Genomic DNA, 17,787 nt, shown 5'->3' with positions numbered 1-17,787 from the left:
ATGAAGAAGAAAAAAAAAAAAAGAAAGACGGGGTGAGGATTTGCCATGTGACCTTGCCATGTTCATCGATTTTCTACACTGTTCTTCTAATTTAAAGGTGCTGACATGATGAACACATCTATTTGCTGCTTGTAGCCTTTTGATTGATCAACATTTGGCACTACGCACTCTAGATTGGGGGTCACAAACCTTTTGGAAACACAGCTACTTCTTGGGTACTAATTCACGTGAAAGGCTCCCAGAGTGATCCATACTTTTGACATAAAAATAATAATGAAATGAAATGTGCTCAAACTACCTTTAGTAATGTCTAACCTGTGATTTTAGGAGACACCGCATTTCGTAAATGCATCTTACATCTTACCAGAAGAGAACAATCCTATTGTTGCCTTGTTTCCAGAACCTTCTTGCACTTTTCCCCCAGTGTGGATAGTTATCATCTTGAAGCATCATATCCGTCACCTGAAGAAATAATTACAAGACTTCAGTTTTTGGAATTTGGAACATTTGGGGTAGGCATCTTTTTGCCGTAAATTTGAAACATTAAAACAAAAAAAATTTAAATGGCAAAGTCAGTGTCATTACTAGGGTCATGCAAGGGTTCTGCTTACTGTTATGACTAGGGTCATGCAAGGGTAATGTTTAGTTACTATCATGACTAGGGTCATGCAAGGGTTATACTTACTGTCATGACAAGGGTCATGCAAGGGTAATGTTTACTGTCATGACTCGGGTCACGTAAGGGTTATGACTAGGGTCATGCAAGGGTAATGTTTGGGTCACGACTGTGAGGTCAAGTGTCTGCTTTGAACTGATGTAACCAGCATCTAGTTTCAACTGGTAAGACGCGATGTGATGTCAAGAATCTTTAATCTCTTTATCTGGTCAGCAGCCAAGCAGATCATTCCATGTCAGTCCTGTTACCCACATGTCTAGCCACAGCCAATCAGATCAATTCACTGTCTATATAAGCCAGTGTGTGGGGTCCCCTCTGTTCCTCTGTGCTACTCCGCGTTGTTTCTCACCTCTCGGTGTGAATAAATAGTTCAAATCTTGGGATCCAACCCCAGCACATAATAGTAAGGCAGCCCACTTCAGTTTAATTTCCAATTAAATTCCGAGTAAGTACAACTGTGATTCAGCCTTAATTGATGGCTCACTGGAGTGAAGACCCTTCGGCAAGGTCCAACAAACCTAAACGGTGATACTGTTCCACTCCAGTCCAGTAGATGGCAATAATGCAACTAGATAAACCTTAATCTGGATGTGTTGCAGAATTGCATAGCTTCCTCTTTGGTTCCTGTCAATTTCCACTAACCATCAAACTAACTAACCATCCAAAATCATAGTTTTCCAATGTTTTTGTCAGATGTCTGTCTCGTATAAACGTTAAATGCTTCCTGTCCGCTCATGTCGATGAGGTCATTTTGCACAAAAAAAGCAAAAGAATCATTTTGTGAATCGGCGCTTTGCCACAGCCTGACATGCTACTTCCTCTCCGGCCAGACGTCGGCTTCTCGCCCTCTCGTCTCTCTTCCCGTGGCCTGTCTTCCTCTGCGGTATGCACAGAATACTAATGTGACCAGGCGGGGGAGCTTGTCAACTTGCATGAGAATGTGGGAGCGCTTCGCTTTTTTTGGTCGACAAATGAACAGAGGGGTGTTCCCGCGTTTCCTCCGGATGAAAGATCTCGTTGGCCGGAGGGTTTGCGAGCACAGTAAAGTGGGCTGTAAAGGATACACCTGACCTATGAATGAAGTGCGTGCTAAAACATGCAATCAAAATTTTATACACTTATGAAAGTGATGTTACAAATAATTTACTTGGAGTACTCCCCTCTCAAAGACTTAATAAAGGACAATTGCTTCAAATCGTCAGAAGAACCCAGTGAGGCAAAAAATGTGAGTTTGGGCCCGAGCGGGAAAATGTGATTTGTGCTAATTCAAAAATGGATTCAATGAGCCTCACATAACACATCCAATTCATCTTCCCAATTAGATCTGCGCGGTCAGACTCGGCTTAACTTTAATCAAGCTAATGTTGCGTTCACGTCCTCTCGGGAGACAATATGACGATTAGGGTACGTGGCAGCAGAGTTGGTGAATTTGAGGGTTCAAATTCACCAGTAATTGACAACCACAAATAGAAACAAATACATATTATTCATACCTAATACTAAGTTGTGGCCATGCTTTATTTGCTGTGGATTGGTTACATTTAAATGCAGATAAAAGTGTGGATGGAGAAATACATGTTTTGTTTTGTTTTTTCATCATTACAGTCCACTTGCAATGGGGACGAGTGTGAGCATTGACCATAATAAACGGCTTGTAGCTGTTTAAAAAAATAAAATAAGTAGAGGCCACACAATGGGATAGTGGGTAGCAGTTGTGAAACATGCATTTTAAGTTAATTGGCCCCTCGAAAACCCTTTTCACGCTGCACTCAATGTGAAAGAGTTGCTCATAATGACGGGTTGCCCATATTTGGAAGTGCTGATGTAGCAGCATACAAGGAATAATTTGTTTTTTAATTTAAAAAAAATAAAATATATATATATATATATATATATATATTTTTTTTTTTTTTTTTTTTTTTTTTTAAGGCAATAAGGTTTGTATTTACCATTTACAAGTTTTGGTGTTCACTGCCGCCTTCCGCAGAAGCTGTCTAAGGAAGGTGACAGTGAATGCTGGCACAAATAAAGTTAAAGGGGAAGTCAACCCCTTTTTTTTTTTTTACAATCATATGTTCTATGCAGCCCCACTAGCCTAAATCGGTTATTCTGTTTAATACTGTGTTAATGGAAAATGAGTGAAGCAGTAAAACACATCTCAAGGGTGGCCATTTTGCCACTGAAGATGACATCACAGTTGCTCAGGTCTCAAGTAACAACCAATCACAGCTCAGCTTCAGAAAACAGGTGAGCTGTGATTGGTTGTTGCCTAAGCCCTGAACACTGATGTGATCTTCAGTCGATAGCGAGTCGCAAAATGGCTGCCCACTGAGATGGATAAAAACAGGCTGGATTTTGCTTTCTAACTCATATTCCACAAATGTAATATTAATCAGAATGTCTCGTTTAGACTAGTGAGATCACATATAACATATTACTGTCAAGAAATGTTTAAGGTTGACTTTTAAATACAAACCGTTATTGTCTTCACGGAAAAAAAGCTATTGTATAAATAAGAAGACAAGATGAATGTCATTAAGTCGAGAAACTGCCACATCATGAAATGTAAGCATTTAACAATTTGCGGCCAAAGAGTCGAACGCAAATCTAATCCAAAAAAAAAAAAAAGTTGAATCTCACCATCCACGCAGTAACAAAGTCCCCCATCCAGGTACCCACGGCAGCAATCTTCATAAAACTCTCATTCCTGATGCCCATGTGATCTGTCACCATGTGAGACCTGCATCACACGACACAAGAGCAAATATGACAATATGTGTAAGTAGGCAATCAAAGAGAGCAAGAGAGAACGGTCGCTCGTGCCAAGTACGGTCATGCTAGCTGCCTGAGCCAATCATGATCAATGTCAAGCCGTCATAACAACGAGCTGCGTCTCCGACCTTCCGCCAGGCTTCGAGGATTGTAAACAATCAGCGGCGGCCGCCAACACAATTTATCCTGTGGCGCCGCTTTCCATTTTTGGCTATGCAGAGTTTGGCAAATGATCCATTTGCTGGGCCAATTTGCCTCACGTCGAAATGATTTCAAATCAACACGGCCAACCTCATTGGTCGTACACATCGAAGGACGCGGCGGCCCATTTACAGGCACGACGACGATGCGGAATGAGACGTTTTCTTGGAGAAAAAAAAAAGAAAAGATTTTTGCTCTCCAGCTTCGCAAACTCAAGCACGCGGCTGGCTCCATTTTCTGCAGGTAATGGCACAGCGAGGGGGGGTGGGGGGTTGGTTGAAGTGTGTCAATGTGATGCTGGCGAGGAGGAGGAGGTCTCCTTGATCCTCCTCGGCCCCGCTTCGGACTGGAGTAGAGCGGGTGGGCGCGATCCCTCCCCTCAACCCCCCCCCTACAGGTCATGAATATAATGGATGCGGCGCTGGCCAAGCTTTCAAGGGGCCGCATTTGAAGGCAATAGCTCCATTCATCTCGGTTGGCCCCCAACCAATGCCGATAACGATGGTTTCTCCTGCACACGCGCACTTGCCTGTGGCGCATACGTCATTCGGACTCACAACATCAAGTTCACCAACGCAGGCTGATGAGGCATGGAAATTGTAATCACGCCCGATGGAGACTGAAATGATCGTGAGGTGAATCGTGTTCCCTGCCGCCATGCAGCGCTCATATCTCAAAGCAAAAAAAAAAAAAAAAAAAAGAAAATTGCCAGAAAATGGCTTGTACCTCGAAAAAGCATGAGCACAACAATGTGTTTTGGCAAAGTGAATAATTGTGTGATATTTACATGGCATCTAAAAATTGCGATGATGCAATATTCTTCATTGCTATTTGTTGTACTGTACAGTTGTGCTTGAACGTTAACTTATGAGCGCACTGTGGTGAGAAGGTTTAAAATAGAATACTGTGGAAAATGTTGATATTTTCAGTGGTTGTAGTTAATTTAATCAGAAATGTGCATGTGAATTTTGAAGAAAGAGGCCGATGTATTTTTTTTATTTAATTTTTTTCAGGCCGATACCGATACCGATTATTAGTAGTCAAGGATGCTGATAACCGATAAAATCTTGTGGGCGCACGTAACAGATGAGATAACACTACGCAAAGGCACAAATTCTTCACAATGTGTGACAGACTAATTATTTTAATAGAATTCAATCACAACCTTATTCTGTACTCACTTGAAGTGCGTACGCCACGGATGCATGGCACCACACTGCCCCCAAGAGGCTAAAACGCACAGGAACAGTCAAGTTATCTTGATTTATATAGCACTTTCAAACAGCCTTAGCTGTCAGTATTTGTATTATATATATTTTTAATAAATAATCGGCAGATTAATCGGTAATCTGTGTTTTTTTTTCTGCCAAAAATCGGTATCGGAATCGGCCGAAGTGCATAAGTTCACATACACCAAAAGGTATGTAAACTTACGGGCACAACTGTATATGCAGAATGAATAACTTCCCTGTTTGTGCCGAAACATTGTTATTTATCTGTCATCAGGCTTGCACGAACGCGAACGTCACGTCTCGCCTCTGTCGGCTCGGCCAATAAACCAGCCTTGATTGGGGCGCACATTAAGCCTGTAAGACATTCCGCGGCTCGGCAGTGATCCCATAACTGCCGAGATCCCACTGGGTGTCATTTACCCGCAGCAACATTCTAATCGATACTCCTGCAAATGCTGCCTAGAACCGCATGCTGGGGCTTTCAATCTAAAAAAAAAAAAAAAAGGCTACCCCGACGCCAACCACCTGCCTTTCACACATATTTAATTGAGCAACCCCAGCGCTCAAAGAAGCCCCGTTTGATTATTAATTTTTTTTTTTTTGCCAGGCTCCCAAGATGAGTTTGGGGACTGTTAGCGCTGCATGATCAGAGGCAGAAACTCTGACTTATTCATGCTGACTGAAACTTTAATGGCCTTTAGAGTCAGTTTTGGCCTAATGAGAGAATTCAGTGTAGTGGAACATTACAGTACAGTCGCGTCATGAATAATCGGCCGCAAAATGGCTCCCGTGGCTGAAATCGCGGCGCCGCTGTTTCTCACGCCGGTGCCAACGCGGTCTGCCAGCGCAGATCCTCGGTGGGATGTTATCGGGTTTACCACGCTTGTTCCCTCGTTATATTCAAGGACGTTTCAGCGGCTTTTTAAAGGCTCGCGTCGAAGCAATTAGCTACTGACATCTGCAGTTGTAAGCGCGGATGGAAGGAAACGCTGTTTGATAACCACGTTTATATGTAACATTAAAAGTGTTCGTCTTCTTCTTTCTGTTCTGTCAACTGTCAATCACTTTTGTTCCCATGCGGGAAACGGATGGGGAATTGTTCGGAAGCAAGGCTTGAATGGTGCGAGTGAAGAATAAAGTTGAAGTATGAGCAGCTTCATTGTCATGAGCAAAGTTTTCTCGTCATTCACTGATCAAATACACTGCAAAATTGCCAGTGTTAATTCAACACCGACAGAGTTACATTTGACACCTCAAAAGTGTTTATATTGGGCCACACGAAATAATAGTTAAAACAACATTTTTGAAAGTGTTCTTTTTTTACACTAACTTGGGGTTAAAAACCTCTGACGGTCGCTGAAATTTAATACTAGTCAACACTGGTTGGTGTTGATTATACACCAGCATGTGGCGATAACTCGTCGTCATTCGTCGATAGGTGCAAAGGCATGAGATTAGTTACATCTCTTCAGAGTTAATTTAACACTAGGGAAAAATTCTGTAAAATAACACCAATTAACTCTGAAAATGTTACAAAATTGCACTTCGGGAGCTAAAGTTAACTCCCCAGAAAATTACTCTGACATTTTAACACTCCAATTTATGCTGTGTACTTTTCTAGTTGATTGAACTCTGGTTTTTGCTTGCCTTTCTTGGATGGATTATTTTTTTAAACAACCAAAATTATCCAAATATGTGAATTGTAAACGAGTTTGGCAAAAATGTTTCTACGTTTGTCATTTTCAATACAGTCAGTTCACTATCCGGATGTGTACTTAGCCAACCCTGACCACAGATTTGGCAAACATAATTAAATTTGTCATTAAATCTGCTTGCATTCTAGTAAGTCTAAACTTCTGATCATTGTGCAGTTTGTCACTTTTTCACTCACGACTGCCACCTCTGGCTCAAAGTGTAACTGCAGCATCTGTGTTAGGCTCGTTCATTGCGCGAGCGCGCGGGTTACGTGCGTGATCTTAAAGTGGCAGCCACAGTTGACAAACGAAGACACGACTTCAAATGAGGTAAGAAAAACTCCGCCCCTTGCCCTCACCAAAGAAACTGTGTAGTGTGCGGAGGGTCCGCGCAATCTACTAATAAAGGGAAGATAAAAGCTGATAGATGCAGTCAGAGTAAAACAGTCAGGGTTCTGTGTACTCATCTGGGCATTGGTGGAATATGTGTGATGTAGAAAAAGCTTTAACATTACCTTTTTAAACGGCACAATGCACCTTTAAGTACTAAAACAAATCTTAGAATCCGAACCTGCCAAATTGGTTTACGTATTACACAAATCAGTCCTTCATTAAACTGAAACAATTGTTGCTAGTGGCTAATTCTGGAAGTTGTTGATATATTTGTGAAAATAAGACGGACTTTACTGGGCTGAATCGGGTCGATAAAAAGTGATATGATGATAAATCAGTAGAGCAAATTAGGTTCAAGTGCTGATCCTGCCGAAAGCTCCAAAAGTACCAGTGATGACGTCATGATTGATTTATTTTTTTTTGTACCACAGAGCTCGGCAATAAAACACGCAGCAGATTCACCTTCATCTTCAAAAGACAAAATGTTCTCGTTGAATTTGAGCTTTAACTCAAGATAAAACGCACGCACAGAGCGACAAATCAAAGTGTCGTCAATAAAGCTTGTAAAACTGCAAACTAAGAGCTTTCCCTCCACTCTTGATTCCTATTCATATTTTATTATCCGTTTCATAATAATGCCTTCACGCGGGAGTTTTATGGACGCGTTTACACTCGGACAGCCGTTGACCGTGACCACGCGGAGTGACCTCGTTGTTGCCGCCGCTTCTGTGAATGGCTGAACTCGTTCGAAACGTTAGCGACCTTGGATAGCGCCGCATTGAAATGCATTGCCCGTCTGCCATTCGTGCTCAGCTACACTGGCTAATATCATATTTACGGTATACAACACAGAGGAGCGTGGGACATAAAGCTGTCACTTAAGACGTTCTCTCAAGGAAACCGAAAACTATCATCGCAATTATTCTCTCCACACAAAAATGACATCATTGCACCTTGAGATCAAGTCCTTGAGTTATTTATCATGAATGTGCAACATCATTATGTCATTTTCCTGACATTTTTAGCTCTTGATTAGACGCCGCCATCTTAACAAAAATACAAAAACTAGAGATGGGTGTTGTCTTGGGAACATACACCTGTACCTTGACAGAAAATGGCCGCCTTTTGCTAGACCCCTATGCGATGATCAACCATTAAAGGGGAAACCAACCCAAAAAGTTTTTTTTGACAATAATATGGTCTATGCAGCCCCACTAGTCTAAATATGTTATTCTAGTTTATTATTGTTACCCCGCCTAATGCCCAAAGCCAGCTGGGATAGGCTCCAGCACCCCTGTGACCCTTGTGAGGAGCAAGCGGCTAAGGAAATGGATGGATGGATGGATGGATGGATGAATGGATGGATGGATGGATGGATGGATGGATTGATGGATGGAGTTTAATATTGTGTTAGTGGAATATGAGTTAAGCAGCAAAATCGAGCCGTTTTCATCCATCTCAGGGGGCGGCCATTTTGCCACTTGCTGTCGACGAAAGATGACATCATTAGGCGTTTTTCCACCAACAAGCCCAGGAACTTTGAGTTCTGGGTAAAGGGGGTTCTTGGTTGTAAAAGTTCAGCAGGGAATTTAGAATTGTGTTTCCACAGCGTCTTCGAGTTCTCGGTAATTCATTCAAATGAGTTTGATTGAGCCCAGCTGATGTAAAAACAACGCCCCCAAATTTGACCAATCAGCTGTGGTCATTACAGCCCCGCCCCACCTCAAAGTTCCTGCCTGGCTCAGCAAGACACTGTTGCTGAGATAGTACTTGGATGCCCCATGGGGAATTTAATTACCCTGGTAATTGTTGTTGGTGGAAAAACACGAGAACTGAATTTTACGAGGGTAAACTGAAAAGTTCTCCAAAAGTTCCAGCGGTGGAAAAACACCTATTGGTTGTAAAAGTTCAGCAGGGAATTTAGAATTGTGTTTCCACAGCTGTCTTAGAGTTCTCTGTAATTAATTCAATTGAGTTTGATTGAGCCCAGCCGATGTAAAAAACAACGCCCCCAAATTTGACCAATCAGCCAAGTTCCTGCCTGGCTTGTTGTTGGAAAAACGCGAGAACTGAATTTTACCAAGGTAAACTGAAAAGTTCTCCAAAAGTTCCAGCGGTGGAAAAACCCCTATTGTTGCTCAGGTCTCACGTAACAACCAATCACAGCGCAGCTTTAGAAAACCGGTGAGCTGTGATTGGTCATTGCCTTCATCTTCAGTCAACAGCAAGTGGCAAAATGATGTTCAGAATAGTGAGGTCACATATAACATATTATTGTCAAGAAAGGTTTAAGGTCGACTTCCACTTGAAGAATGTCAACACTGCAGGATAAACAAGCTAGAAAATGGTCATAAATTCAAAAAGTAGTAAGCGAGGTCAACGGCGTTTCACTTCTGACTCCGAAGGGGCTGCAATGTATACTCTCGATGCCTCGCCACAATCCTTTTTCTCTCGCACAGTTTTGAGGAAATAGACCAGTATTTTTTTTTTTCCGTTTTCGTACAAACTCGGAAACATTCTGCGATTGTCACAAACTGCAAGTGAAACACCATCAGCAAGGTTGTTGGCAAGGTAAGGAACGTGAGGGGGATGACAGGCAAATGCGCACAGAAAAAATGTAAATCTATTCCCAGTTGACACGAGCATGCGTCAAGGTTATGATGGTTATTGTTTGCGCCTGCTGCTGTTTGCCGTGAGAGCGGCAGTGACATATGGAAGCGGACCGCTGGCACCCCCCTGTCCCAGAAAGCAGCAGGAAGATATAACGAGGTAAGAAAGGTGTCACCTCGCCGCTTCTAATAACGCCGGCCGGGTATTCCCAGATGATAGTAAATCACAGCGGAGGCGCCGTGGGAGCGCGTGTTAATATGTAATGAGTCATTTTGTGAGATAGCGGCAACATTTGTTTGTGTGCGGGTGTGTGAGAGAGACAGACGCGATTCTTCAAATGTTAGTGACTATGCTTATATTAGTGCAGTAACTTTCGAATATTTTTTGAATTGATTAATCTATCGATTATTCAATCGATTAATCAACTATCCATCCATTTTCTTGACCGCTTATTCCTCACTAGGGTCGTGGGGGGTGCTGGAGCCTATCTCAGCTGGCTTTGGGAAGTAGGCGGGGTATACCCTCAACTGGTCGCCAGCCAATCGCAGGGCACACAGAGACGAACAACCATCCACACGCTCAAGCACACCTAAGGAAAATTGGGAGCATCCAATTAACCTGCCATGCATGTCTTTGGAATGTGGGATGAGACCGGAGTACCCGGAGAAGACCCACGCAGGCACGGGGAGAACATGCAAACTCCACCCAGGAAGGCCGGAGCCTGGACTCGAACCCGAGTCCTCAGTACTGGGAGGCGGACGTGCTAACCAGTCAAACACCGTGCAGCCCCGATTAATCGCCTCATGAGATTAATTTGCATTTTGCATTAAAATGTATTACAAAAGCATTTTCTCCCTGATTACTGCTTATTAACCGCTGATTGGTGTTTATTTTGTACTTCGAATTCATATAGTGATTTAATTTAAAAAAAAAAAATCATAAAAAAGGGGGTACTATGTTGTACTGTTATCGGTTTAGTCATTGTTCTCCAAAGTAAAAACAAAAGTTTGCAAATGTCTTAATTTGATTAAAACGCAGAAGATAATCAGTCTTCTTTGATGACGGACTACAGAAATCAATAAACAATTACTGATGATGTGCTGAAGTCAGAGGATTTGGACAATTTTAAATTAAAAAATGGCTCCGAACAATTACTCGATTATTAACTCATTCACTCCCAGCCATTTTCATTGAAGTAATCCCCTGAGCTCCCAGCTGTTTTTTTTTTTTTTTTTTACTGGATTTTGACTGATTTTGCAACGCCCACAGAATATTGTGTGGGCCTTGGAACCTACCAAAAGAAAGATTTGTCTCTTGTTTCATGAGGGGGGGAAAAAAAAGTATATTTCTATCTGTTTCCGTTTTGCAGAAATTAGCATTAGAATATAGCTAAGTTTCAACATTATTCACAAATCTGATTCAAACAGTGGGGACAAGAGATTTTTGCAACATGGCTCTGGTTGGTCTCTTATACTCTTCTGTCACCTGCTGGCCGTTTTTGTAATAACTATAATTGCTTCCAGCATTCCCTTCAGTTCAGAGGCTGCATCAAAGCCTTCTGTATGCTCTAGCATAAAACCCCCCCCCCATAAAAACGTATAGATACATCTTTGGGAGTATGGTAATATTTGAAACAGAACAGATTTATACGTTTTTGGGAGCAAATGAGTTAAAATAGTTGTTGATTAATTTAATAACTTGTCAATCGATTCATTTCGACAACTCTAGTTTATATGCTGTTAAAAGCTGAATATTGTCAACATTTGGGTTTTGAAAGGCCATGTAAATGAGCAAACTTCTTCGAAAACCCGAATAACACCCCTGATGACCCTTTTGCGAATCTGAATATTTGGTCAAATAAATGCAACCGGGGTACCTCTTCTGGACGGAACTTCGATTTGTGTTCTGTGCATGCTCTAGTCGCAAGGAATCTTGGCCTTTTGAGTACAGGAACTACTTTTATGCGTGGCGGCCATCTTACGCTGCCACTCGCTAAACAAGCCTATTTTCACATTCAGATTTCACATGACCAAAATGTCACATGATTTGCATACAGAGTAACTGTCCATTCGCGCATGTAAACGTTATCCCGAGTGTTTCAGAAAACGGAATTTTGACCTTAACCTTAATATTGACTGCATGTAAACGTATTCGGTGACATGATGACGAACCCGAACAGCCAATGAGCAACCAGCAGTGGCAACTCCCGTCTTATTACCTGACTCGGCCCAAGCGAAAGGCACCAAATAAGTGCAAATGACTTGAGTCAAAATGAAAAAGGGTGGCTCAAGGATAAAAGATGATTACGATAAAAGTTATGATTAAAAGAATCCGACTGCAATGTCCTCTGGCAAAGTCCAGACGTCTTCCTGCTGACATTGTAGCTTTATGATTACAACTTAAGACTCCTCTTTGTGCCTTATTCGAGCCATAATTCCCGCGTTCGCGTGATTTGGTTGAGAGCATTACGGGGGCTGAGGGTGGCTCAGCCGGCTTTGATGCGCAACAGGCGGCATCCGACATTCGGCAACATGTTATTTATTTATTTCAGTCATTTGGATCCATTTGTCTGTGCATTTAGCCCGGCTTAGAGCCGGAACGACACGCAGACGCACAAAGGCAAATACCATGATGGCTTCTAATCCCGTTCGGGGTATCGCTCTTGTTCCCCCCACCCCGCCCCCCCCGCTCACATGGACATATATGTCTCCCTTACCTCCGCTTTCAACATCCATCCAATCATTTTCTGTGCCGCTCATCCTGTTCAGGCTCATGATGACAAACTACACCTTTGACTGGCCGTCAGTCAATCCCAATTGGTGGATGGCACCAAATTGATGTTGAGTCAGGCTACGTGAATTACTACAATACCATTTAGAAATGATTCCACGCAGCAGCTGCTACCTCCTTTCCCAAGCACATTCACATAGCTCGGCCCCACCTCCCCTGTAAATTAGTCATGATTAATGGGTTTGCCTCATATTGGCTGACTTAATTAAATAACACAGACTAATTAGAGGCTGATTTTGGCTGCTAATGGCACTGTAAAACGGAGGAACGGGATTGCGCGACTTAAGCGAACGTTGGCGAGGCCCATCAAACTCCCTGGGGGTGGTCACACTGGTCTGATTTCACACAAATACCCCCGACTGGCTCCCTCCCCGCCCGCCTCGCAATCTTGACAGTTACATTAAAATGCAAATAGCCTTCACGTGGATTACCGTTCCCGGGGAGCCACCACGGGCTGAGTTTGCCTCCTGAAATGACACACGGCAGGTAACAGGTTGATAGCTGTTGACCCAGAGGTGGCTGTTAATAATGTTGGTTAACAGACCGCTGACGTGCAGCACACAGCTCGGAGTGCTCCGGCCGCCATTTAATTCTTCTTGTGACATATCGTATGAGTAAATAGACAAAACGCTCTATTGTTGATAGGTCACTGCCTTGTGGGTTCCGTTTATTCTGTTTACAAGCAGATTTATTGTAACCAGTGCGCTGCTTGGAAAATGGACATCATTTATATATATATATATATATATATATATATATATATATATATATATATATATATATATATATATATATATATGCTATTAAAATTTTTAATCGCCATTAATCACGACTTCAATAGTTAACTCACGATTAATCAAAAATGTTACATCTGTTCTCAATGTACCATAAAATGTATAATGTTTTTTTCCAAGTTGTAATACTCTTGTTCACATAAAAGTGGAAAGAATTTAAAGGGATACTTTACTTATTTAGCCATTTTTGGCAGTCAAACGTGAATATTTTGCCTAGAATAAATTTGATATTTTCCTTATTTTTCACATACAATTAGTACCTTTAAAAACACATTTTGCAACTTGCTGTCGACTGAAAATGACATCACAAGGGCTCAGGTAACCAATCACAGCTCAGCTTGTGAATATTCACATGACCAAACCTAGAAAACAGGTGAGCTGTGATTGGTTACCTGAGCCCTTGTGATGTCATTTTCAGTCGACAGCAAGTTGCAAAATGTGTTTTAAATAGTACTAATTGTACGTGAAAAATAATGAAAGTATCAAATTAATTATAGACAAAATATTAACTTTTTATTGCTATAATCGGCTTAATAAGCGAAGTATTTCTTTAACTAATATAAATATGGCTGCATCTTTTAGTCATTGATCAAGTAATTTCATAATAATTCATGAAATTCAGTTAACATTACCATATGCTGTACTGTAAAAAAAAAAACAAAAAAAAAACACAAGTGTGACATTGATTCGTGTTGCCATCATTTTCTGCCACTAGATGGCATAATTACATTGGTAAAACGGTGACAGCTCTGTACATTTTTCTTTTCATATTAAGAGCAAGCTAATCTTTAACGTGAAGTCACTTGGGAAATTCTGCACATTTTTAAAATTGTAAAATGCAATTTGATCCCAGTCTCCACAAATATATGCATTATTATTACTGCTGGTTTTGATGTGGGCGTGTCTCCTGCATTGCGACTGGAATTCCCCCACTACAGGCTTTCCATGTAAGGGCCTGTAGCGGTAAAGAAACTTTGAATTAACTCAAAATTTACGCATTAATTTTGACACCCCGGTGGAAAACCAACCTCTCCATCTTTGCCAAAGAATCCCAGACATGACATTTTTTTTTGGGTGAAATTCATCTAATTGTCATCAATAAGCTACTGTACTTGATTGAATGAAACATTTGAATAACGATTGGAAATGTAGTCAAATACCCATCACTTTTTGCAATAGTATTTGATAGAGGAAAAATAAACAGAACTGAGCTTTGCACCTACTATCTGGGCTAAAATTCAATGACAAAGGGCACAGGTGGCTTTGCAGCTTGAGGTCACACATTCATGTCCCACAGTTACCTTGAGCGAGGTGTGAGACGTGGCCATTATGGCGTTTATGCGTGCGGGTGTGTAGAACACCCCCTCATCCCCTGCAGCGCACATCGTAGCTCTGGCAGTGATCTCCTGCCAAAAAAAAAAAAAAAAAAAGCCCACTACATCCTTTCAAAGACTTCTCTGCAGCTTGTTCGTGGCGTACAAATGCGGAGGAACAGCCACAAAGGCATGTTGAACTTTTTCTTTGTGCTGTGGCAACCGTGCTGCAGGCTCAGGGAGTGGTTGGGGGGGGACGATGCAAATAAGATTTGGATGGAGATCAAAAGACTTGACTTTCACTGCATGTATGCACTCCTACTCATCCCAGTCTTTTTCGCTATGCCTCCGTCACCTTTTTTTTTTTTTAAGTCACTCTGCACGCATTCGTGCCACCGTAGGCCGGCGCTCGTCTTCTGAGGGCATCCCGGCAAGGCGTGAACTCGGCTCGTACGTGTCGCCGTCGAACAGAGATGAGAACGCTAATGGTTTTTGGCAGGATCCGGGGCTCAACAAACCGCTGGCCTGGTGCGGCGAGAAAACAAGCAGGGGCGGTGCGTTTTCACCGCTGCTGCCAGAGCACCCCCTGTTGGTGTGTCACCGCATTCCAAAAGGAGCAATGGAGGGGGGGGGGGGGGGGGGGGTGTTGAGAAGAGAAGAGGCCAATAAATGAATGCTCTTTAGGAGAGATTTCCAGGAATTTTCCTCGAGCCCCTAGCGTTTACCATCTCGCCGCACCTGCGCCTGGGCTGCTGTCATCTCGACAAACAAGGTGGATGCTGATGTCGCCCGCAGGAAGCAGGCCGGGGTGATAGATGGACCGATTATACAAACTCATCCCTAAGGTTGTAATAAATGGACTGGACTGATACCCGTTACAGGGTCTCGCATGCTTTGAACTTATAACTCTCATTTTCAACTCACTCACTCCCAACCATTTTCACTGAAGCAACCCCCTTCGCTCCCGGCTGTTTTTATTGGATTTTGACTGATTTTGCAAGGCCCATAGAATATTGTGTTCTATTGCTATAAAAATATGGAACCTATCAAAAGAAAGATTAGTGTGTATATTTGTATGTTTCCGTTTTGCAGCAATGAGCGTTAGAATATAGCTAAATTTCATCATTATTCACAAATTATTTAAAACACGAGGAAAAACAGATTGTTGCAACATGGCCCTGGTGGATCTCTTATACTCTGCTGCCACCTGCTGGTCATCTTTGTAGTAACTACCATTGATTTAAGCTTTCTCTTCAGTTCAGAGGTGGCATCAAAGCCTTCTCTATGCTTTAGCCTAAAAAACCCCCATAAAAAAACAAAAACAAAAACAAAACAACTTATAATTACATCTTTGCGACCATGGTAATATTTAAAATAGAACGTATTTATGTTTTGTGATAGCAAATGAGTTAAAAGGGAAGTCAACCCATTTTTTTTTTTTGGGACAATAACATTCTCTACAGCCCCAATAATCTAAATGTTATTCTGTTTAATATTGTGTTAGTGCTTAGATATGAGCTAAGCAGCAAAATCCAGCCATTTTCATCCATCTCAGGGGCCGGGACGTTCTTGAAAATCGTGAATTCGTCTCGTCAAAAAGTGTCACTTTTGCAACACTCGTGCCACCATGACAAAGAATGAGTCCAAAAAAAAAAAAATCATTTTTTGTCCTCACTGGCACGACGACGTCACAACTAGCGAGCTAGCTACCCGCTTGGACCATGTGACACGAACAAACAAAATGCTTTTTCCGACTGTTGTCATGACAACACAGGAAGCTGATTTATTTGTTTTCTCTCTCGCTCACGTGATCAAGAAGCTGTGGACCAAACTGACGTTTCCGAATTCCTTAAGTGCAACTCAGGAAAATTGGGATGTTCTTTTCACAATTTGACGATGATTTTCTTGCCATCTTGCCACTTGCTGTCGACTGAAGATGACATCAATGTTGCTCAGGTCTCAAATAGCAACCAATCACAGCGCAGCTTCAGAAAACTAGTGAATTGTGATTGGTCATTGCCTGAACCCTGAGCAACATTGATGTCATCTTCAGTCGACAGCAGGTGACAAAATGGCCACCCCCTGAGATGGATAAAAATGGGTGGATTTTGCTTCATAACTCATATTCAACAAATGTTAATATTAATCCGAATATCATGTTTAGACTAGTGAGGTCGCATATAACACATTTTTGTCAAGAAATGTTTAAGGTTGACTCTAGCTCTCTAGTGCCAGAAACAGGACTGTGACAGTTTTTATCGCTTAAACAAACAAACAAACAAAACGAGAGAACTCCTCGCTGTGATTCTATGCGCTTGGCTGGCTTGAAGGGCATGTCCCCCCCCAACCACACACACACACACAACGGTTGACGGACACCTCGCAAATGCAGAAATGGATTTCTGTCAGGAGCTTGACACGGGGGTGTTGAGGCCTACCGTGGGCAGGATCATGGATGAATATGTGTAGCTTCCACCTGCCTTTTGTTGAAAAGCTAAGGCTGCTTAATCAGACCACTCTAGAATCTATGGTCAGGCGATACGTTTAGATCAATCAGCACAGTGTGGCGCTAACAGATGGACGTAAGGATGCAGGGAAATGGAGGGATACTGAGTGGCTTACTGCATGCTTCCAACCATCAGTAGGATGAGGTTGTAGATGTGTGAGAAGATGAAGAGGAAGAGGATGGTGGAGAAGAACATGGTCATCCAGGAGCCATGATCCTCGCGGAACACTTGCAGGCGCAGGTATCGACCTAAAGGTGACAAGGACACACGGGACCGTCAGTGGCGGTTCGAGCGGCTTGTCAACCGTCAAACGCGTGCCGCAGAGATTAAACTAAATGAATGATCTGCTTGGATCGATAACGTCCCGCTCTCTTGGACACGTGCCCTTTGGGATTTCAATTAAGATGAAGGACCACTTTGAGGTGTCGCTTCCACAACCATGAAGTGATTGTCTTTCAACATCCGAGGTATCGTCATCAATCCCGACGGGGGAAAACATACTGCGTGCACTTTATTTCAGGCACACGTGTGATAACAACACTCGCTTGCTTCTTCATGACACCGGTTTCTGCTTAAGTTGTGCACGATGATCATTCAAACGCTTTTGACCTGTGGCGTTTTTTTTGCCTTATGCAGACCTGGCTCGGAATCAAATTACTTGAGGAATACAGCATCTCTCTGGCAGAGCATGAGATTGTTTCTGATGCTGGGTCTGCTGAGCTGAATGCGTAATGGCGCGACTGTGTTGTCTGGTGGCGAGGAGACAACTGTTTGCGTGTTGAAAGATTACCCTCAGTGCAAACAT

At 42.4% G+C, this 17,787-nt stretch overlaps 1 protein-coding gene across 3 annotated transcripts in view; it reads right to left on the bottom strand.

Moving 5' to 3' along the window:
• Positions 1–17,787, bottom strand: part of tmem117 (transmembrane protein 117) — a 33,235-nt gene that overhangs the window by 8,987 nt on the left and 6,461 nt on the right. For all 3 annotated transcript variants that reach the window (XM_077517346.1, XM_077517345.1, XM_077517344.1), the window contains 3 exons: positions 17,098–17,230; positions 3,317–3,416; positions 365–462 (listed from right to left, as the gene is read on the bottom strand). In XM_077517346.1, the coding sequence (XP_077373472.1) occupies positions 365–462; positions 3,317–3,416; positions 17,098–17,230 (331 nt within the window). The remainder of the gene's footprint in view (positions 1–364; positions 463–3,316; positions 3,417–17,097; positions 17,231–17,787) is intronic.

The sequence above is a fragment of the Festucalex cinctus genome, chromosome 3, assembly GCF_051991245.1.
Source record: "Festucalex cinctus isolate MCC-2025b chromosome 3, RoL_Fcin_1.0, whole genome shotgun sequence".
In the NCBI taxonomy this organism is placed as follows: domain Eukaryota; kingdom Metazoa; phylum Chordata; class Actinopteri; order Syngnathiformes; family Syngnathidae; genus Festucalex; species Festucalex cinctus.
The sequence above is the reverse complement of the archived record's forward strand: the minus strand, read 5'-3'. Positions and strand labels throughout refer to the sequence as shown.